At 35.0% G+C, this 23,761-nt stretch overlaps 1 protein-coding gene across 4 annotated transcripts in view; it reads left to right on the top strand.

Moving 5' to 3' along the window:
* The window catches only part of DPP10 (dipeptidyl peptidase like 10), a 1,380,361-nt gene that overhangs the window by 1,071,222 nt on the left and 285,378 nt on the right, over positions 1-23,761 (top strand). For all 4 annotated transcript variants that reach the window (XM_078070688.1, XM_078070689.1, XM_078070687.1 and 1 more), the window contains one exon: positions 10,874-10,948. In XM_078070688.1, coding sequence (XP_077926814.1) covers positions 10,874-10,948 — 75 coding nt within the window. The remainder of the gene's footprint in view (positions 1-10,873; positions 10,949-23,761) is intronic.

Here is a 23,761-nt window from a genome sequence, read left to right as displayed (position 1 = left end):
ATGATAACTCTTAAACTAATTTACTCTGAAAATTATTTTTATGTCCATCTTTGCGTTTCTGGTGGATGTCTAACTGAGCTTCTGAGCACAGTTGAGGAGAGAGCAGCGAAGTTTCCAACTGTGACTATGAGAGAAGAGAAAAAAACCCTGTCCTTCTAAGCTGAGCTGGTAATTTGGGCTCAAGACATTGAATCTGGAGGCAGTTTTTGATTGTTCCATATTGTCATTCCAATGGATGTGACTTAATTTTGCAGGCCCTCTTTCTTTCCTTAAATAAATGGAAAGTGCTATGCCACCATGGAAGATTGCCTTCACTATTGCCCTTTGCTTTACCAGGGAAGGATCATGTATGATTATCTCTGCTTTCGAGTAGATACTGACAAATGAGAAGGAAATGGAGAATCCATTTATTATTATGAGTCCTGAGCATGAGTATTAAAAGACCGCCTATTAACATACTTTAGAAATACTGATGTTCATAGCTGAAAGCCTGATCCTTGTTATTCTTTGGCTTTTCAAGTAAATTGCATATTTAGAATCTTCTTCTTTAAATGTCACATCCTTGTTTTTTTTGTTGTTTGTATCCTGTATCTATTATAACCTCATGTTAAAATTGGAGTGCACAGACAGATATTTTAGCATACTAAAGAATGTCAGGTAGTAAATGATAAAGACATAGTAAAAAGCATTAGTTAACAACAACAACAACAAAAAACCAGTAAACCTCTTCCAATTCTGTTGAAAAATGAGCAAAATATATAGACTTTTTACAAAAAGAAACATTGTTGGTAAACAAATAAATAGATGCTTAATGTAATTCATAAACAGAAAAGTGATGGTCAAAAAGGGGATTGCATTTTACATCTATCCATTTGGCAAAGTTTAACTGGTATTACCAAGTGTTAGAATGAATGTGGAGAACATGGTCTCTTATTCATTGCTGACAGGAGTGTAATTTGTGTTTTTACTTTGGGTAACAGTTTGTCACTATTGTGTGAAGTAGAGTATTCACATGCCCTACAACCCACAAATTCCTCCCTTTATACCATAAGATAATGGTTGCTTGTGTGTATCGGGAATTAGAACACAGAGATTTATTCAGTCATAGTTGCACACAACCCCTGGTGTCCTCAACTGAGCTTAGGTCTATTAATGGACATTTCTGAGAAAGTGGACAATAAAGAATGACTTTTAGCTTTGGACCATTAAAGTGCAATTTAGTAAATGACAACTCAACTTTTAAACTAATTCTCTCTGGAAATTATTTTTACATCTTTGGGTTTCTGATGAATATCTAACTCAGTTTGTGTGTGTATGTGTGTTTGCCTGAGTGACATATTATTTAGTCTTAATTGGCTTTGAACTCTTAATAGAGGAATCAGGCAGCCCATGACTTCTTAAACTTCCCTTTATCACTCAGCATTCTTTTACTGATTCTTGCATATTTGCATTTAGCTGTAGTTCACTTATTTTCATGACTATTCTAAGATATTCCATTCTTTTCATGTTATTTTCATGGTTATATGGTTTATCATTATTTTTTATATATTACATTATATTTGTTGATATCCTGTATTTTTATTTGTCAAATTTATCATGAATCACACATGATAGAAAAGTTATTATTAATCTAATTCTGTGCACCCAAGACCCATTAAGATGAAAACAACATATATAGAGTATAAATATTATACTCTATATATGATAATTTCACCAAAGATAGAAAATAGAGAGGAGGAAGTAGATATCAAACATAATATTAAAGAGGAATATACAAGAATATACCAAATCTGAAACAAACAAGTTTCTTTTTAGTTACTAACTTGCCCTCTCTCTTTTTATTTGGGATTATTAATGGCAATGCTAAATTTTTGATGTCATATGAACTTAAATGGGCCTTTCATCCATAAGAAAAAATGATGAGCTCTTAAGAAAATTTACTTTTTAAAGCACTAATACTTCCCCATTTCTCTTTCATTTTTAAGGAAGAGTCAGGCAGGTTAAAACTTTTTTTTTTTTTTTTTTTTTTAACAAAGCAATATTGCTCATTATGTTTTCCTTTCTTTTTAAAAATAGGGAAATTGCCAAGCTCTCAGTAGCCATCTTCTTGCCTATGGCAGAAATAAAATCATATGACTAACATAAATACCTGAAATGCACATGTCATATTTTAAAATATTAACTCTAGGGCACCAGGGTGGCTCAGTCAGTTGAGTGTCTGCCTTTGGCTCAGGTCTTGATCTCAGGGTCCTGGGATTGAGCCCTGCATCAGGCTCCTTGCTCAGTGGGAAGTCTGCTTCTTGCTCTCCCTGTGCCTCCGCCCACCTCCCTGCTGCTTATGCTCATTCTCTCTCTCTCTGTCTCAAATAAATAAATAAAATCTTTAAAAATAAAATAAAATAATAACCCTATTAACTAGGTCTGTGAAATCATATTCTCTAATATTTACCTGATGGAGTATTGCAGCAAGAATAGACTGAAGCAATTTGCTGCTGCAGGGCTCTAGTCCACCCATCCGATCTTATAAGCATTCTGTTGAACATGTATTAGGCTATGATGTAGAAAACTCATCCAGAAATTCTGATGTGATTATTTTTAGGACTTCCATAACTTTTCATATCTTTCTATATGCTCTCTTCTTCTTTTTTTTTTTCAGTTGAAGAGTAGTTGACACACAGTGTTACATTAGTTTCAGGTGTATAACCTAGTGATTCAACAATTCTATAGGTTATGCTATGCTGACCACAAGTGTAGCTACCATCTGTCATCATACATTGTTGTTACAATACCTTTGAGTATATTCCGTATGCTGTGCCTGTCATCTCCACGACTTACCCATTCCATAACTGGAAGCCTGTATACCTCCCACTTCCCTTCACCCAATCCCCCCCCGCCCCCCCGGTGATCATGAGTTTATTCTCAGTATTTATGGATTTGTTTCTGCTTTTTGTTTGTTCGTTCATTTTGGTGTGTTTTTTTTTTTTTAGATTCCTCATATAAGTAAAATCATATTGTGTTTGTCCTTCTCAGTCTGACCTCACTCATTTTAGCATAATATCTTCTAGGTCCATCCATGTTGTCACAAATGGCAAGACTGCATTCTTCTTTATGGCTAAGTAATGTTCCAGTGTGTGTGTTCATGTGTGGATGCGTATACATTCATACATACACTTATGCCACATCTTCTTTATCCATTCATTTATCGGTGGACACTTGGGTTGCTTCCATATTGTAGGTACTGTAGATAATGCTACTGTAAATAAGCATACAGTTTCATGTATCTTTTCAAATTAGTGTTTTAATTTCCTTTGAGTGAATACTCAGTAGTGGAGTTACTGAATTATATGGTATTTCTATTTTTAATTTTTTTGACCAACATCTACACTGTTTTCCATAGTGGCTCCTCCCTGTATATTCCCATCAACAGAGCATGTGGGTTTCTTTTACTCCACGTCCTTACTAACACTTATTATTTCTTGCCTTTTTGATACTAGCCATTCTGACAGGTGTAAAGTGATATTGGGGTTTTGATTTGCATTTCCATGATGATGAGTGATGTTGAGCATCTTTTCATGGGTCTGCAGGCCATCTGCATGTCTTCCGTTGCTCTAAATGCTCTATAGTCCAGTGGTACCTGAATGTAACCACTTAAAGGAAAAATATGTTCAAAATATGATGATTAGACAGCCCTAATCATTAAGCCCTAGACAATTTGAAGAGTCAATAGAATAGCACATACTGAACTTCAAAGAAATAATTTATATACACACACATGTTACAATATCCCTTTCCTTCTTCCTCCAGCCAAAGATTTTCTAATTTATTGATTTTTTGGAAGGAACAATATTGACACTCTTCTCCTCAAAGTCACCTTGTCTGCCCTGTTTTTTTAAGTTATTAATAGAATTCAGAGACCATTAGTTTTCACCATCTTATTAAAAATAAAAAATGTTTTTTAAATGTTTTAGTGTGTGGTCTGTGATCCAAATCAATAAATATTAATTTGGCTGTTTAATTGAGCAATAAATATATATGTGAGGTACTCTATAGGGCTCAGTAGGTACCAATTCAATAGTCTTAAAAACTACCTACTTGTACCATGGCATTTTCTGCATTTGGTAGTTTTACCAAATATTCTAGTATCGGTAAGATACATGGTTCTAAGTAAAAAAGAAAGAGACCATCTGTTATGTTTATGCAGCATGGATACCATGGGTATCACAAAGAAATATAATTCAAACACTATACTAACTAATTGGGTAGCTAAGAAAAGAGAATGTGGAAAAATACACAATAAAATATTTGATTTTAAAGTTCCTTGCATATAGACACAGTTACGGCTATAAAAACAAATCATGGCTTTGTTTGGAGCTACAAGATGAAAAATAATCTATTTGCCTCTTCCTCGTTCATTTCATTTGAAGCCAGGCAGAGAAGGAGAGCCCATTCTTAGCATCATACCGTGGACTGCATTTGGGTTTGCCTTCTTTTCTGGCATTCTTTGATCTTCTTTTCCCCCGTATCAGTCAGTTAACTGCATAGTGGCCATTTTTCTCCCCCCATCCATTTAAGGTCAACTGTTTTCTAAAATCCTTCATCATGTATATTTAATGGTCCTTTGAGAACTGCAGTGTTAAAGAAACTTATTCATAATATATGCTTCATCACGTATTTGAAAAATTAAGATTTTATTTTTCTAGAATAAGAGATGATTTTTCTAAACATTTTTGTCAGGTATCAATACACTAAAAATGATATTGGGTAATGAGGGAAGTTTGGCCCAAATTAATTAAACATAAGGGGTGTGTGTGTGTGTGTGTGTGTGTGTGTGTGTGTGTCTGTAGGGAGTTTGGTAGGTTGGAAGTACAGGGAGCAGGAAGGGAAAGATTATAGGGCCCACAGAGACTTACCTTCCTGTTTTCATCATTCTCCATCTGTTAAAGATATACTCACCTACACTTTAAAGCTTAGAGCATTATCCAGCTCAAGTTCCTGGGCCAGTTGTTTTTTGTTTTTTGTTTCTGTTTTATTTATTTATTTTTGTAAGCAGAGGTGCCTATAAATATTTTTATCACCAGCTTTTTACAAGAACTAGAACAATACTCACCCAAACTGACAGTTCTCATGCTTCTGTCATATCTCAATCTTAAGGCAACCCAACCTTCTTACCAGTATGTGCTAATTTTAACCCCATCTCTGATTCTCCTCCTCTCATTCCATCCTTTCTCAGCCTGATGTCTTGAAATGCATGTTTTATATTTTCTGGCACTTCTGACATTTAAGTTTGTATTTAATGATTTCTTGCCACGATCTTCAGTATCTAACATCTTGGAACACTATCATTATCTTATTTCTACCTCTAGTTATAATGTTTCTGACAAGAGTGAATCATTACAGTGGAGCCTCTTAATAGGGGCATTACTGTAGCAATAAAAGATGTAAATCGCAGTTGCAAACACCCTAGAAGAGCAATCATGAAACAGTGATCAATGATTAGATGAACTGCACATATAATTACATACATATAAGGTCAGATGAATCACTTGAGCTGAAAAGGACAGGAAAGGTTTAAGAGGGAGAATTAGGATATTTTAGAGAAATACAATTTGAATAGGGAGCAGGTAAAGTCGTGAAAGTATTACAACAAGTGGCGCAAGTTGAACAAAAGTATAAAACAAAACATACACATTTAAAGAATAAAAGTATTAGTAAACAATACTTATAATACCTGCATTGTTACTGACCCATCCCTAGTAGGGCATGCTATGCTGTTTTCAGGATTTCGTCCCTTTTCTTTGATGGGGGTGGATTTGCATGGAATATAAACTTTTCTCTAATGCTCTATATAACTGATTAATAAGGCAGATCCTAGATATATCTCTTAAACTCGAAGCTTTTATACAAAATCTTAAACATTTCCTGTTGGATATTCTAAAAGGGCTACAACCGTAACACATCTAAAAATGGCATGTTTCAAACTTTCCTCAAAATATGCATTTTTTTCATCTTTCCCAATTTAAGTTGAAATAGCAACATTCAACCAGTGACAGAAACTTGAAACACAAAATTGTTTTGTACACTTCCTTGTTCCTCAGTGTTTAGACCTAATCATTAAATTCTTTTGTTTTTATCAACCGTCTCCCTTGCATGTGTCCCTTCCTCTCTATGCCCTTGTTTCATCCTTAACTTCTTGGCATTGCTTGCCCAAATTGTCTTGAGAGCTTCTCACCAGATCTAATGACCTCATGTTGTCATCAGATCCAACTCATTTTTTACCCACTGCCGGAGTAGTTGCTCTAAATTCAAATCTGATTTTGTTGCCTTTTTTTGGCTATAAACTTGACCATTCATGAAAACAGTGATCAGCTCTGCTATATTCATATTAGTAATAGTGCGTGCATTATTAATAATAGCAATAATCCATGGGGCTAACCCCCACCTTTCCAGTAATCTCTTTAAGCTTCTTGTACATTTTGTTAAGATTATTCTAATAACATACTCTATAATTTCATTTATCTGGAAAACACTGGATCATGAATTTTTCACTTACATTACCACAAAATATATGAAAAGGATACCACTCTGTTCTTTATTTCTTTTAAGAGTTCATTTAACTTATTTTATTAGAGAGAGAGAGCATGAGAGAGTGAGTGAGGGGAGGATTAGAGGGAGAGAGAGAGAATCTGAAGCAGACTCCTTGCTGAGTGCAAAGCCCCATGCTGGGCTTGATCGCAAGACCCTGAGATCCTGACCTGAGGTGAAATCTAGAGTCAAATGCTTAACGGACGGAGCCACCCAGGTGCCCCACCATTCTGTGCTTTAAATCTCTTCTCATTTTCTTCTTTCCCTTCCTTCATCTTTATGGCAGTTATTACTTTACCAAAAATTAGCAAACTGGTAGCCCCCAGGCAGAAATTGATGCCTAATAAATATATTTAAAAGTATTGGGCTATAGTTAAAAATCATAAGATTGTAAATTAAAATCTTGATTTCTAGCTGATCTTGAAAAAAATTTGGAACACCAGAATACTGTATCCACTTTCCTATAAGATAATGCTTATCTGAAGCTAAGGAACTATTGTCCCTTTTAGACAGTCTGAACCTCATTTTACCCATACAGCTTAATTCTGCCACTCCATACCCAGTCCCTTTTGGCATTTGGGTTGGAGACTCCCACTCTACCATGGACCAAAGAGAAACATAGTGCTTGTCTTATCTTGCCAATATGGGATGGCAACAATTCTAGTGAACTCGGTTTTTCAACCTTTTAGCACTCTCAATGTCTACTATGGTACTGGTCATATTGTGAATGTTCAATAAATGCATTTTGGTAGAACTGAATGATACATACAAATGAGGTACAACAAAATCTTTGCAAGCTGCCTGGAAGAATGCATTTTTTTTTCTCAACTTGATCAAATGTCTTCCTCATTTAATTGGTTTAGTTAAGCATGTGCATGATTGTTTTCCTGTTTATCCTGCCTCGCTTGGCTTTAGTTGAATGTTCCTAGAGGGCAGGATTCATGTATTTTAATGTCCTTTGTGCCATGTCTGGTGTCAAAAAAATGCTCTGGTAGGCATTATTGTTAAATAATCCTAATAAACACACGCAGAAACTATTTCTGCATCCTTTTATTTCAATAGTAATTTATTAAATGTGTAGGTAACATAATACCCTTATTGGCAATAATAAACCTTTCAAAACACTAATTTAAAGTCATATCAAGTTGAGTCTCAACCAGAACTATACCAATGTCTATAATTAGGGTCAGTGTAAATCAAGGGGTCTCCTGTAGCTGCTAGAAAGAATGAATCTCCCCGATGCAACAGATGATAACTTTAAAGGCTATGCTAAGGGGGATTTTCCCGAGACTTCTGATGTCCCTTGACTAAGTTACATGTACCATCAACAAGTCACTTTGCAGCATCAGTGACCTGCACACAGCTCTCTAAATTCAGACAAGGTTCAGCAGCTTGCGCCCCTGAAAAGGCATTTGGAAAGTTTCCCAGTTTGTGCGCTGCATAAGCTGGAGGCAGTATAGTGATAATTAATAAAGTGCCAGACTGGATAATTGTAGGAACTGTAAAAGATACTCCAATGTTGTTACCGGAGGCACAGACACAAGTGTGAACGTGTGAAGTTAATTTGTGTGAGGAACGTCACGTCACATGAGAGTGGATGAGGACTAGGGAGGTGAGATGTTCTTTAAATAATTCAGGTGGGGAAGTGGTCTTCCAAAACATAAAGAAAGGAACTCCTGCTGGTGGGATAATGCAGGGTTTATTAAAGGAGTTTCTCCTATATTCTTTTGTTATGTGTGCTCATCTTCTTGACCGATTTTTAAATAACAGTAAACCTCCCCTTACTGTGTTAAAATACCCCCCTTGATAGTGTAATGTTGAGAGACATGAGACCTTATCTTCTCATCATCACCCAAATTCTGTGCAGACTAGGGGGCGCCTGGGTGGCTCAGTCAGTTAAGCATCTGCCTCTTGATTTCGGCTCAGGTCATGATCTCAGGGTCCTGAGACTAAGCCCTGCATCCAGCTCCATGCTCAATAGAGAGCCTGCTTGAGGATTCTCTCCTTCTCCCTCTGCCCCCCACTGGCCCCATCCCTGCTCACTTTCTCTCTCTCTCTCTCTCTCTAAAATAAAAATAAATAAATATTTTTAAAAAAATTCTGTGCAGACCAACTTCCATTGGGTTTCCATACACAATAAGCTAATGACAGAAAAAGGAAGAATAAGGGTGAGGGTACCTATGTCAATATTTATCATGAGAAGGGTTAGAACTATTGAGAACTACAAAATTATAAGCAATTTACAGAGCTGATGATAGATGAATGGTAGCTCTGTTGTTATCATTGCTTGTTATTTCCATTATTATTGAAATGGATTTTTAAAAAATTAAAACTAAAATCTTTGAGATGAATTACTGCCAATGATTATTCTGACCTTCTCCTAAAGTGTCTTATACAAAAGCTGTATAAGATAGATGTATGTAGGCAAAACCTCCAAATCTTAGCATTGCCATATAACAGTATTTTCTTCCAGACCACTCCATTCTCTTGCCTTTCTGGCTCAGAGATTAACTGTGTTATTCCAGTACAATTTTCTGACACCACCTGGGTATCCTACAAGTCTATTCAATTCTAACTAACCAGAATTAGTATAGACGCTCCAGGTTAAGGACTCGGTGACTGCCCCTGTTCAGATGCCACCTGCATGTCCCAAGTCTCCAGGCTACCTGCATCTCAGTCTAACTTGGCTATACATTTGGTGGTTCCCACAATCTTCCTTCAGGTTTGATAATTTGCTAGAAAGGTACAGAAAGTGTATACTTAGGAATACTGGCTTATTTTAGAAGCTACAAATGAAGAGCCAGATGAACTGGTAAATGGGGCAAGTCCAGAAGGGTCCGAGCATATTCTCTGTCTCTGTGGAGTTGGGAGGTGCCACCCTCCTGGTATGTCGATATGTTTACTAACCAGGAAGTACCTCCAAACTTCATCATTCACAGATTTTTATTGAGGTCTCATTACGTAAGTGTGATTGACTACATCATTGGCCATGTGACTGAACTCCATCTTCCATCCCTCCATCTGCCCTGACCTCCAGTTATGGTGGGGAAAGTTCTAATTCTTTAATCAGGTGGTTGATTCCTTTGGTGGGTAGCCCCCTACAGAAGCTAACTACCCTCCCCCCACCTCGACCCCATGAGTCATCTCACTGGCATAAACCAAATATGGTCAAAGGGAACTAATTTAATTAATTAATAACAAATGACACTCCTATCACTCAGAAAATTCCAAGCATTTTAGGAGCTTTATGCAAGGAATCAGAGAAAAAGACTAAATACATTTTTTTTTTATTATACCACACAAGCTTCCTTCAAATATTAATTAGTCTGAGTTTCTTGTTTTTTCCATTGTGTTTTGGGGGTTTCTAAGTATAAAAACCCTTACTTCACCCTTTTTCATTGTTCACAGATAACAGTCTTATAGAAATCGGCCTGGTGTAAGGTGTATGAAATTATTTATATATGTATTTCTCTCCAAAACCCACACAAACTAGTTTGCCTATAATGCATATACAGTCCATTTTATCTTTTGTTTGTATTTTGTAGGCTTTTGATGCATTAACTCAACTTGTTTGCCTTCTCTTTAGATCTGAAATTAAATACAATCTTTATTTCAAATAAAATTATTTCTCCACTCTCAATGTATTTCTCTTTCACTTTATTTTCAGTTCTTTCTGACATTAGGTCTATTCAATGATAGAATTATAGGATCAAAATTAAGCAGGTACAGTATAGTTATAATCAAGTATAATCAGTTATTTGTGTTTTAATTAATTTTACTATGGGAGTATCCTCTAAAGAGACTCTGTCTTTAAGTATCTTCTTTTAAATACGAGTATGCAACCTATAAGAAAACAAAAGTACAAAGACAAAAAATCATGACATCACAGCACGTTACTGTTTCTTTTTTTAATTTAATTCAACATACAAATATAAAAGCATTTTGCTTACCAAAAGTTGTGATTTTTTGCCTTTCTTTTCTTTTAATGAAAATATTAACAGTCTTTAAATGATAACATATAAAAAAGATATGCTAGCAAATTTTCTTTTTAAGGAAATGTCTAGTATAGCCTCTAAGTTTTTATATCCATTTGAATAATCATACATACATATATACATGTATGTGCATATTTATAATAAGAATGAAAATGCCTATACCACTCACTGTGTTGTGATGAGAACTGAGATCTTTTTAAATATCTACATACCCAAATGCATATTAATGTCTCTGTTATTAAGCTTTTCACTGCTTTTATAACTGCCTTTTTTTTTTTTTTTTTTTAAATTTCTAGGTAACCTTCAAAGCATCAAAACATTCAGTTTCACCAGATTTAAAATATGTTCTTCTGGCATATGATGTCAAACAGGTAAAGTAGTGATCTTCTTTGAAAAAACTTTTCTTTGTGATGCATTCAGGTAACAAGTCATAGTTTTACTTGGTCATCTACTCACCTAGAAAAAAATTGGCATATCCAATAGCTGCAAGGGGATACTGATAAGCAATATTGCATGAGAGAGGTTTGGAGGAAGTGTCCTGTCTTCCATAACTGACTAGCAAATACCTAGCGCAGTCTACTAGGTGTGTGTGCTAGTCCTAGTCCATCTCGTTTAGAGGGGGGTGTGGCAGGTGTTTAGCAAATCTGACAAATGGGGGCTTTTGCCATTTTCACGACAGCCTTAATACAATGTGAGTGTTTCTTTTATGTATAGACGAAGGAGTTTCCTGATGGCTCTGCCCTGAGCTGCAGTGTGTATAATGGGAAGGGACTGGTGAAAACATTGATTCAGGTTATGGACAGTGGATTCTTTGGTGGTATTTGAGCATAAGCCTTGTGGTTATAGAAAATTCTGAAAGTGGGTCAAACCAAGGAATCAGTTCTGAACAAATAAAACGTTCTAATTGCAATTAGCATTTCATTATTCCGTGTCAGCTCTACAGCACACAATTAGAGCAATATGTATGGTTGTTGAGTGTTTTGTATTTAGATATAATTTGCACTGTTAAGAAGCAAAGTAAATGTTGAAAGGCAGTTCAGCAGATGAGTTTCTGTGGAAAACAAATGATTGGAAATCATTCAAGAAATTTTTATGTGCTTTAAAACAATAAAAATTTATAGACTTAAGGCAGGAGGCCTCATATAATGCATTGAAAGGCTTTGAGCACATGAAATTTCACAGCTCAGAGGACCTTCTAAATAATGACTTTAGTCTTTTGGAGTATACATGTGCTATATTTTTAGACATATTTATATATTTTTATTTAAAATAATTCACACTGCAAAAAACAGGGAGATTATAATGGAAGACATCTTTTCTTATTATAAATCTCAGCCTTTTTACTTTAATTTTGCTCTGTAATATCTCTATCCATTGAGATTATGAAAAGCACATGTAATAGCAAGAAAAATACTTGTTTTATAAACAAAATATTACAATTTCCCAGTTTTTAAATAACATTATTTACCTGAAGATTTTTAATTTACTATAAATATGTATTAAACTGATAATGAACTTAAGAAAAATCATGTTTCAGTAGCCACAATAATCAAGACTATGTGGAATGAGCAGAGGGATAGACATAGAGATCAATGAAACAAAGTAGAGAAGTAGGAAACAGACCCATACAAATATGCCTAACTGATTTTTGACAAAAGTGTAAAAGTAATTCAGTGGAAGAAAAAATACACTTATATAAGCCTGGCACTATATAAAAACTCAGAATGAATTATGGATTTAAATGTAAAATGTAAATTTATAAAACTATTAGAAAACCCAAAACATAGCAGAAAATCAATGGTATGTAGGAATAGGAAAAGAGTTCTCAAACTATATATCAAAGTCACAGTATAGACAAGGAAAAACTATTGGCCTGTAAAAGACCTTGCTATGAGGATGAAAATCCACCCTACAGTCTGGGAGAAAGTATTTGCTATTCCCATATTCAACAAAGGACAAATATCTAGAATATATAGAAAAACTCTCAAAACTCAAGTTACAAAAAACAAAACAAGTATACCATCAGAAAATGGGCAAAGACATGAGACATTTCATTGAAGAGAACATACAGATCTCAAATGAAGCTCATGAAGATATGTTCAACATCATTAGCCATTCAGTAAATACAAATTGAAACAACCGTGGCATATGACTACATACTGATCAAGATGGCAAAAAAAAAAAAAAAAAAAAAAAAAAAAAATAGTGATTACACCAAACCATAGCAAGCACCAGGAAGCTGGATCATTCATACATTGATGTTGGGCATGTGTAATGGTTCTGCTACTCTGGGATATGATGTATAAAATTAGGATAATGGATATTTCAGCAAAATACATCAAGTTTATCAAAAAATACAGTGAACACCAGAAACATATACCTATGGACCAATCTTAATATTCTGTCTCTTATTTTTGCCTTCTCTTCAGGAAAATAAAGATACTCTATGACACATCAATCTCTGGAAATGAGAGGAAGCTATTAGTTTAAGAAGTAAAAAATAATCAAACTAAATTTCACATCTTATACTATTTCGTTCATGTTTTTTTTTCTTTTTATTTATTCGTCACGTATCAGGTGCAAACTACCAAGCTAGACATAATGCATGGGGTGTGTGTGTGTGTGTGTGTGTGTGTGTGTGTGCGCGCATATCTAATTCAAGAAACATACCATCAGATAGAGGCAAGATGACACAAACACTTATATCCCGCTATACACAGCATTGTGTGAGGTGTTACAGGAGTGTATTAAAGAATAGAGAATATTTCCATTCAGATAATCATGTTGGGAAAGGCAGCATATGATGAGATTTGAAGAGCAGACAGGTAAAGATGAATAGAAAAGCATTCCAGGTGGGCCGATAACACGGGGCTTCGTGGAAGGAGAAGTAAGTCTTTGAGGAATAGCACTTAGTTCAGACTATCTAGCTCACTGGTAAATAACTGAAAAAAATAAACCGATATACCTAGTGGAGCTCAGATTACAGAAGAACTTGAATTCCATTTTATTCTTTATAGTTTGTACTGAGATAGCCATTTGGGATCTTTGATGGTTTTAGAGTAGTTAAATGCCATTTTTACTCTCTGTGTCTGTCTGTATGTGTTTGTGTGTGCGTGTGCATGTGCATAATGCCCACTAACAAAGATGGGAAAAAACAGTCATACAAAATCCAACCACCTAAACACATCCACTAAAATTATCTTTGGTGTGCTTTGTTCCTTTTCACTTTTATGTGTAAAAGTGGGGAAATGGGAATTATCATATATTAAACATTATTTTAGGCAGGCATTATTATCCTGATTTCAGAGAGAAGAAAAGTTAGTTTCAGAAAAGCTGAAAAATGTGGGATTTGATGATTTAGAAATTTATCCAAGATTTTTCAGTTAGGAAGTGATAGCCACACACTAACAAATTCTTATACAATATTTTGTCTTTATTTTCATTATAAGGCAGATGAGCTGAACCAGAGAACTATAATCAAAGGCTAGATTGCAACAACTCACAGAGTCTCCTTATTGTTGGACCTTAGTTGTCTTCATGTTTGAAAATATTTTGAAAATATTTTTAGTATATTCCCTTTTTCCTGAATTTAATATTTCTATAGGACACATTTACATAACTGGAATTTCTGAATGAAACTATATAGCATTGTTTAATTGAACTGAAATTCATAATAGTTAACACCAAATAAGCTGCCTTAAAGTGTACAATTCAGTGGCATTTAGTACATTCACAATGCTGTGCAGCTACCACCTCTATCTAGTTCCAAAACATTTTTATCAATGAAAAAGATAACCCCATACCTATTAATCAGTCAGTCCTCATTCTCCCCTACCATACCTTCTGGTAACCACCAATCTGATTTCCATCTCTGTGGGTTTACACATTTGGATATGTAAATAGAATCATATGACATGTGATCTTTTTTTCTGGCGTTTTTCACTTACCATAGTGTTTAGAGGTTTATCCACATTGTAGTATGGGTCAGCACTTCATTAATTTTTTATGGTTAAATAATATCCCTTTGTATGTATATATTACAGTTTCTTTGTTCACTTATCCTTTGAAGAATATTTGCTTTATCCCCAACTTTTGGGTATTCTGAATAGTGAGGCTGTAAACATCTGTACACAAGAATTTCCTGAGTACCTATTTTCAATTTTTGTAGTATATTTTGAGGTGTGGAATTGCTGAGTAATATGCTAATTCTGTGTTTAACTTTTTGAGGAACCACCCAACTGCTTTCCAAAAGTGGCTGCACCATTTTATATTCCCACCAACAATAGATGAGTTCTGATTTCTCTGTATTCTCACTAACAGTTGTTATTTTCCATTTTTCTTATTATGAACTATCCTAGTGTGTATGAATTGGTATCTCATTGTGGTTTTGGTGTACACCTCCCTATTGACTAATGATGTTGAACATATTTTCATATGCCTGTTGGTCTTTTGTATTTCTTCTTTGGAGGAATGCCTACTGAATTCCTTTGCCTATTTTTTTTTCTTTTTGTAGTTGTGTTTAAGAGTTCCTTACATATTCTGAACAGTAGACTCTTATATAGGACTCAAATATTTTCTCTCATTCAATAGATTGTCTTTTCACTTTCTTGATAATGTCCTTTGATATGTAAATTTGAAAAAGTTCTGATTAAGTGTAATTTATCTACACACATGCTTTAGGTGTCATAGTTAAGAATCCATTTGCAAACTCAAGGTCATAAAGTTTTACCCCAATGATTTTTTTCTGAAAGTGTTATGATTTTAGTTCTTATATTTAGGTTATTGATTCGTTTTGAATTAATTTTTGTATAGGGTGAGATAGGGGGTCCAAGTATAGCACAATATATAGGCTCGTGCTATATACTGAAACACTTCTTTCCAGTTATGTTGGTTTATAACTGCCATTAGGCAATGTGTGGCTTGTTATATTACCATCTTTACCAACATAAAACTATATTTTAAAGAAAAAGTTATTAACTTGATAATCTACTATCTACTAATCAAATACATGCACACATTCTCTCTCTCTCTCTCTCTCTCACACACACACACACACACACACACACTGTCAGTATTAGTTTTATATTACTATGCAGTAAATTGCCTCAAACTTAGTGACTTTTAAAAAAAGCATTTATTGTGCTCAGTTTCTGTGTAATGGAATTTGGAATTGGCTTGGCTGGGTGGTTCTGGCTCAGGATTTCTCATGAAGTTGCAGTCAGCTATCAGCTGGGGATGCAGCCATCCAACAGCTTAACTGAGGTTGAAGAATACACTCCCAAGGTCCATCACTCACATGGATGGCAAATTGGTGCTAACTGTTGGCATGAGGCTTCAGGTTTGTCCTTGATGTTCTTCCTGAAATGCTGCTTGAGTGTCCTTATAACATGGTACCTGGATTTCCCCAGAATGAGTAATACAAAAGATAAAGGCAGAAACTTAAAGGCCTCATATGACCCTTCCTTAGAAGTTACCTGTTAGGGGCACGTGAGTGAGTCAGTCAGTTAAGTGTCTGACTCTTGATTTCTGCTCAGGTCATGATTTCAGGGTCATAAGACAGAGCCCTCTGTCAGGCTCTGTGCTGGGCATGAAGCCTGCTTAAGATTCTCTCTCTCCCTCTCCCTACCCCACTCCATCCCCGTCTCCTTGTGCTAGCTCTCTTAAAAAAAAAAAAAAAAAAATAGTTACCTGTTACTTTCACAGAACTTTTTTTAATTCAATTTATTTTTTTAAATATTTATTTATTTATTTGAGGGAGGAGGGGCAGAAGGAGAGGGAGAGAGAGAATCTGAAGCAGAGTCCACACTAAGCATGAAGCCTGCGTTGGGGCTCTATCTCATGATCCTGAGCTCAAGACCAGAGCTAAAACCACGAGTCAGATACAACGGACTACGCCACCCGGTGTGCCCCTTAATTCAATTTATTTAAGCAACAAAAACAACAAATAAAAACAGTTCACGCATTTCTCACACTTCCCAACCCCATCTCTAGCAAATACTAATATATTCTCTGTATCTGAGCTTAGTTTTCAATTAATTTTTTAATATTCTACGTATAAGAGAGATCATATGGAATTTGTCTTTCTCTTATTTAACTTAGAATAATGCCCTCAAGGCCCATCCATGTTGTTACGAATGGAAAGATTTAATTGTTTTTATGGTTTGATTAACATTCCCAGCACATATTTTCAGACTTATTAGTTTTGTGAATAATGTAAATATATATAAAATTCCTTTATCTTTTGTAGTCTTTGTATATTTTTTTGAAACATACATTTGTGTAATTCAATTATTAGTTTTATTATCTTTTTTTAAACATAACACCTATTTTTTGGATTTAATTTTTTTTTTCTTAAGAGAAAGTTTGAATTATGTGATAAAATTCATCTTTTATTTTGCTGTGTTTTCTTTGGTCTCTAGGCTTAGAAACATTTCCACCAGTATGGAAATACATCATTGTACTTTTTCCCCTTTTTTGTAGGTTTTTATCCATATATATTTATTTCATTTTATTTTCAACTGTTTATGGTGGTGATTAAAACCAATCTTCCTAAAAGATCATAATAATGGGAAATACCTACCTTTTATATACGTGAACAAAATAATGGTCACCTGGGAAGACCCCAAAGGAATATTTTTGATGAATGTTTTGATGCTGCCACACGGCACAGTTGAAAGATGTAACCTGACTCATGGGTACCCACGTGTCCTCAGCCTATGTTTCCCCATTGCTGTAATGAAGAGGAAGAAAATATAAATACTTCTTAAACTTACTATCCTGAATAATTGTCTGATATAAAGGGAAAGTCATGTGATAGTAATTCTGCCTTAAGGATTCTGTGAGAGAGCAATGTAAAGGATCTAGCACTACTTTTTGTTTTTGTTTATGTTTTGGTGTCAGGGTAGCTTGCTTGAGAGTGCTGATTTAGCCTCCTCTCCCTGACGGTGTCCTCAATCTGAGTCAAATGTCAATTTAGCATAGGACAAATTTAGAAGGTGTTTTTTTTTTTTTAAATAGGTCAACAGTTGAATCCTTCTATGTGTTACCTGTGGGCTTCCATTATTGAAGCATGCATCTGTAGGTTACCCAGTGTTGAAATGCTTTATTCAGAGCTTGACTTGACAAGTCTTTGTGTCTGAAGTATGAAGAGTATGATTCTTTTTTCTTAGCCTTTTTCATGTTAACTATACTATTTTGACAAATACTTCAGTGATCGGCAATTATAGTGTCCAAAGTCATAAAGCAAGTATGATTACTAACATAGGTTTATGGACAGTTTTTAAAAATTCTGTATCAAGATCTTCATTTTAAATAAGTAGTGTAAAATATAAACCAGCAATTTTCCATACTTTGCAGAGAACCCCCCAAAATATTAATTTCTGTATTAATATCAATTTTTATTAAACTTGGGCTCAATCTTTTCTCTTGACTATTAATTAATTCTAATATGGTAATATAAAGACTATTTCCTCCATGTATATTTTTTTACTCTCTAATATCAAAAGTTAATTTCAACAAAGTGAGAAGTCACTTTTCTTTTTATTAATATTTCTCATTGTTTGTGCCTATAGCATGTTTTTTTTTTTTTAAGATTTTTTATTTATTTGAGAGAGAGGGAGTGAGAGCACAAGCAGGGGGAATGGAAGAGGGAGAGCGAGAAGGAGAAGGGAGAACCCCAATGTGGGGCTCGATCCTAGGCCCCAGGATCATGACCTGAGCTGAAGGCAGACACTTAATCAGCTGAGCCACCCAGGCTCCCTGGGCCTATAGCATAGTTCTTTGCTCATTCTTCTGTTCTACAGAATTTGAGAATGTTTTATGCTTGTAGTAGGAATCTATTGACACATAAAGATGAATGCTTTTTGACTCTAATAATCTTACAGTGTGGTAAAGGCTCTAAGAAACATTTCACTAACTGTATTATAAGGGGGATAAAGATAAGTAAGTGGGAGGAAAAAGGAAGAAAATGTCATTATGATTGGAAGCGAAGATGGTCCCCCTATCAGGAGATAGATTATAGAGTACAATATGTTAATCTTCATGTATCGAATCAACATGTTGTACTCTGTAAATTTGCACAATGTTAGATGTCAAATATATTCTAAAAAATAATAAATAAGGACTCCTGCAATGGAGGGATGATGTGCTTACAGGGTCTCTTGTTTGTGAGAATACCAGGCTCCTGGCATGTTTTCATTCAATCACTCTTATTCTTTTTTGGCAGTTTTCCAAACTCAGGATGAACTGATCTTTTTAAAAAGAAAATCTGATTCAAGTGCCTGGGTGGTTCAGTCAGTCAAGCATCCGAATCTTAGTTTTGGCTCAGGTCATGATCTCAGGGTCGTGGGATTGAGCCCTGTATCAGGCTTGTGCTGGACGTGGAGTGTGCTTAAGATTCTTTCTCTCTTCCTCTGCCCCTCCTGGCCCCTCCCTCTTTAAAAAAAATCTGATTGTCATTCTTCTTAAAATTTTCCCCAGGCTTCTTTGGGAAAAAGAAGTCATTAGATAGCCTACAAGGCCCTGTCTGCCTTTCCTGCCTCACCTCTCACAACTTGCCCCTTGCTTTCAGCACTTCCAGGATTTCCTACCATACCTCAAAACACTATTTTCCCTCCCTCGTCTACCTGGAATAAACTACCCCATGTTCTCTCCTTCATATCAGTAACTTTTACTTATTCTTTAGATGACAACTCAGTTGTACTTTTTCATCATCAAGCTGTTCTAGACTTCTCAGACTTGGTCAAATTCTCTCATCATTAGATTCATGGTATGCTGCCTCTGCTTTGTAGAATTTATCACAGCTGTAATTGTATTAAATGCAATGCCTAGCACAATGTTGCTGAAAAAATAATTTAAAATTTAATGTGTGAATTAATGAACCAGAACCTCTAGCAAATGTTTCCTTAAAGTGCTAGGTGAAGGTAAGTGGCCCATCTCCATTCTTTCATGGCATCTGATTTATACTTACATCTTCATTTTTTTGTCATTATATTGAGAACATTGTTTTATGAGTGCATCCCCTTCACTAAACTATAAGACCCTTAAAGTCAAGAATTTTTCTTCACTTATTTCAATGCCCATAGAATTTTCTGCAGTGAATGGCACATAGAAAACAGTCAATGTTTGTAGAACTAAAACAGTGATTCTCAGTCTTGGCTGCACATCAAAATCACCTGGAGAATTTTATTTATTTATTTATTTATTTATTTATTTATTTATTTATTTATTTTGAGAGAGAGAGAGAGTGAGAGTGCACTCGGGGTGGGGAGGAGCAAAGGGAGAGGGAGAGAGAGAATCTTAAGCAGGCTCCATGCATAGCACAGAGCCCAATGCAGGTTGTACATGGGGCTCATTGTGGAGTTTGATCTCATAACCCTTAGATCATGACCTGAGCTGAAATGAAGAGTCAGATGCTTAACCCACTGAGCCACCCAGATGCCCCCTGGAGACACCCTTATTCCTTAAAATTTTTCTTTATAGTAGTTGCTGTTATTCTTATTTTATTGGTGGAAATAGAGAGACAAAGGAGCTCCCCAAACTTGTCTAATGTATGACTCAAGATTAATTTTTTTTTTTTTTTTTGAATAGTACTTCTTAATATTGGTCCTGAAATAGCAGCCTCAGGGATCACCTGGGAACTACTAGCTATTCGAATTCTTGGGCCCTGTAAAGACCCAACCAAAACAGAAAGTTTGAAGTTGGTCCCATAATCTGTGGTTTAACAAGCCATTTAGGTAATTCTGATGTATGCTCAAGATTGAGAACCATCTGTTGAGAGGAACTGATTTTTTTTTAAAAAGATTTATTTATTTATTTGAGAGAGAGGGGCAGGGAAGGCAGAGGGAGAAACAGAATCCTCAAGCAGACTCTGCGCTGAGCACGGAGCCCCATGTGGGGCTCTATCTCACAACCCTGAGATCATGACCTGAGCCAAAACCAAGAGTCAGACACTTAACCAACTGAGCCACCCAGGGAGAAACTGATTCCTTAAAATCAAAGAGCTTTACCTGAGAAAAGACCTAAGCAGCCATATACATGAGAGTGATTTAGAAAAAAATATCATTTAAGAAAGATGATGTACCATTTTTTTTTCTGTAGTATTTCAAAATAATTTGATCATGGATTTGATGTCCACCTGTTCCTTTCTGACCTTGGACACCACTCTGACTTCATTTACCCTTCAAGACTGATGCTTAATCTGTGATGTTATAATTATATGTAGCTTAGTGAGGATGCATGGGATTTGGCGCAAAATATGTAAGATTGTATTCAAGCTATTCATACTTAAATTTTTTGTTGAAGTGTAACATACTCACAGGAACATACTCATATTATGAGTATAGCCTGATGAATTTTTACAAACTGAACACATCTTTATAATGATCACTCAGATCAAGAAGCAAAACACTACTGTGCTCCTTTACAGACACTACCTACCACAAGGAGGACCACTGTTAAAGCTTTTAACAGCTTAGATGACTTCTCTGTTTTTGTACTCTATTGTATATAGAGTCATACATTATCTAGTCTTGTGTATGTCTTCTTTAGCTCAACAAATTTGTGAAATAAGTCTACATTGTTTGGTAATTAGATAGTACCTTGTTCGTTTTCCCTACTATATAGTATTCCACTGCAGATATCATAGTTTACTGCCAATTGGACTGTAAATCAATCAGTCAATTTATCTATCTATCTATCTGTGTGTGCATAATGGATTTTTGTATTGGATCATCTCTCTGATCACTCATTTTCTTATCTATTACCCTGTTTCTTCTTTGACAACTAGTTAAAAAGAGATTATAGTAGAGGGAGCAAATTTTTGTTGACCACTCAAATTGTGTCTATTCCATGGGAAGTATATGTATCAATTTAAACATTCCAAAGTCCTTGCTTCTTGGTCAGTGATATTATTATTTTTTTTATTATTGTTATGTTACTCACCATACATTACATCATTAGTTTTTGATATAGTGTTCCATGATTCATTGTTTGCGTATAACACCCAGTGCTCCATGCAGTACGTGCCCTCTTTAATACACATCACCAGGCTAACCCATCCCCCCCCCCCAGAACCCTCAGTTTGTATCTCAGAGTCCACAGTCTCTCAATTGATATGATTTTTTACAGAGGTAGGAGACTTGGAAATCTAACTAACTAACTTAAGGGCCCTACCTCACCATTTGACATCTGGGACACTATCCCATCTTTCTAGCCCCAAATATCCTGGTCTTTTGATCACACAGCCATTTTGAAAAAGTCCTTACATATTTTCATAGATTTATTCTGTATTCTGGCATAATTATTTTCTCATTCAATTGAAATCATATCAACTGTATTTTAATTATTATAAGACAAATGGTACTTGTATTGCATATCATTATTTGCAATATTCATGTAGCATTTATTATATTTCTCTAGCCTTGTGGTTTTACATTTCATTTTTGTATCTGCTTCTTAGAAGTTTTTTTCTGTTTTGTTTTGATAGCTAACTAAATCACTGTGGGATGCATTTTGATGCCATAAATTTGAAAATATTAAAGAAGAATAAAGTATTCTAAAATATGAAATCTAGATTTGAAATCTTGATCAGAGTACTTGTGGTTAGGAACTGTCTAGTATTTAACATTTCTTATATTAGGCAAAATTATTTTTTATTATTTTGAGTCTGAGTCATAAATAGTTTAAATTTAACCACTTAAATCCAGTTTATTTTATATATTTTCTTTTTTTTCATTTATTTTTTTTATTATGTTCTGTTAATCACCATACATTACATCATTAGTTTTTGATGTAGTGATCCATGATTCATTGTTTGTGTATAACACCCAGTGCTCCATGCAGTACGTGCCCTCTTTAATACCCATCACCAGGCTAACCCATCTTCCCACCCCCTCCCCTCTAGAACCCTCAGTTTGTTTCTCAGAGTTTATATATTTTCATAATATGTTTGAAACTATTGGTCCATTTGAATTATTTAATAGTTGCACTTTTAAGCCATCCTTGAAGTTAGTGGTGTTTTTATATACACATTTTTTAATGTATATATAATGTGTAAAGACAAACTTGTAGAAACAAGTATTTAAACTCATTCTCATTTATAGTTTTCTTATTGTTTGGATTAAAAATACATAGTAAATGGACTAATGAATAGTTAAATTAACCATTTATTTTACGTTGTTAACTCCCTTATTGTGTCTTATGTTTGAGGTCAGGAACTTTAATTAAATTTACTGTCATTTTGGCATAATTAGAACTGTCCTTTCTGCATGATGGGACTTCAGTCTTCATGAGAATAAGCTCTTTCTGAATAGAAGTTAAAAACTGAATAAATCTTTTAAATTGTATCTAATAGAAGGAACAAATCAATTTTATATGTGGTATACTTGCTGTGTTGGTGTTTGTCTTCTGGAATTGATGCTCTGCAGAAGAACAGTATTGTTATCCTCTAGAGTTGGATGCATTTATTTCCATTTATGTTCCTACTAGTTTGTAACTCTGCAGACAAGACCCTCTTTATGATAAATATCTATTTTAACTAAGAAGTAATCACTGTAAAATGAATCCTGCCTGCACTGCTGCCTGAAAAAGTAACTCATCTCTAGTGAATTATCTAATTAAATTCTGAGCCTTAATACTTCAGTGCTTTACAATTACAGCCACATATTTAAGAAGTCTGGGGGAGTGCATGAACTGGTCATGGGACTGTCTAAGCTATTAAGCTCCATACACTTGGGGCACACAAATATTTCAGATGATCCTGTTAATAATAAACTCAGGGAAATTTCAGCCTCAGAAAGTGTCTCTATTCAAATATATGGGACGTGAGGTTGACCGTCAGAGCCTCCTGCAGAACCTATAGAATGCAACTTCTGTGCTCTGTGGTAGCTGCTGCTGCTAGAATGTCTCTCGCCCTAGTTAACCTCCGCCTTACTAATGAGTGATGATAAGGCATGAAACATATATTAATTTCAGTTTTGGAGATACACATACACACACACATATATGTATATATATTTTTATATATGTATTTGTTGTTGTTTTTAAAAGAAAAGAGTCCTAGGAGGGAGAAGGAAGGGAGGGAGAAAGGAAGGAAACCTAAGCTTTGGAAAACAGTATTTACAACTTTTCTCTTTTTGCAGTAGCTACTAATGTATTTATCAGTTTATCACTAATTCAGCTGCGTA

Source organism: Halichoerus grypus, chromosome 4 (genome assembly GCF_964656455.1).
Source record: "Halichoerus grypus chromosome 4, mHalGry1.hap1.1, whole genome shotgun sequence".
Classification (NCBI taxonomy): Eukaryota; Metazoa; Chordata; class Mammalia; order Carnivora; family Phocidae; genus Halichoerus; species Halichoerus grypus.
This window is presented reverse-complemented; position numbering and strand designations above follow the sequence as displayed.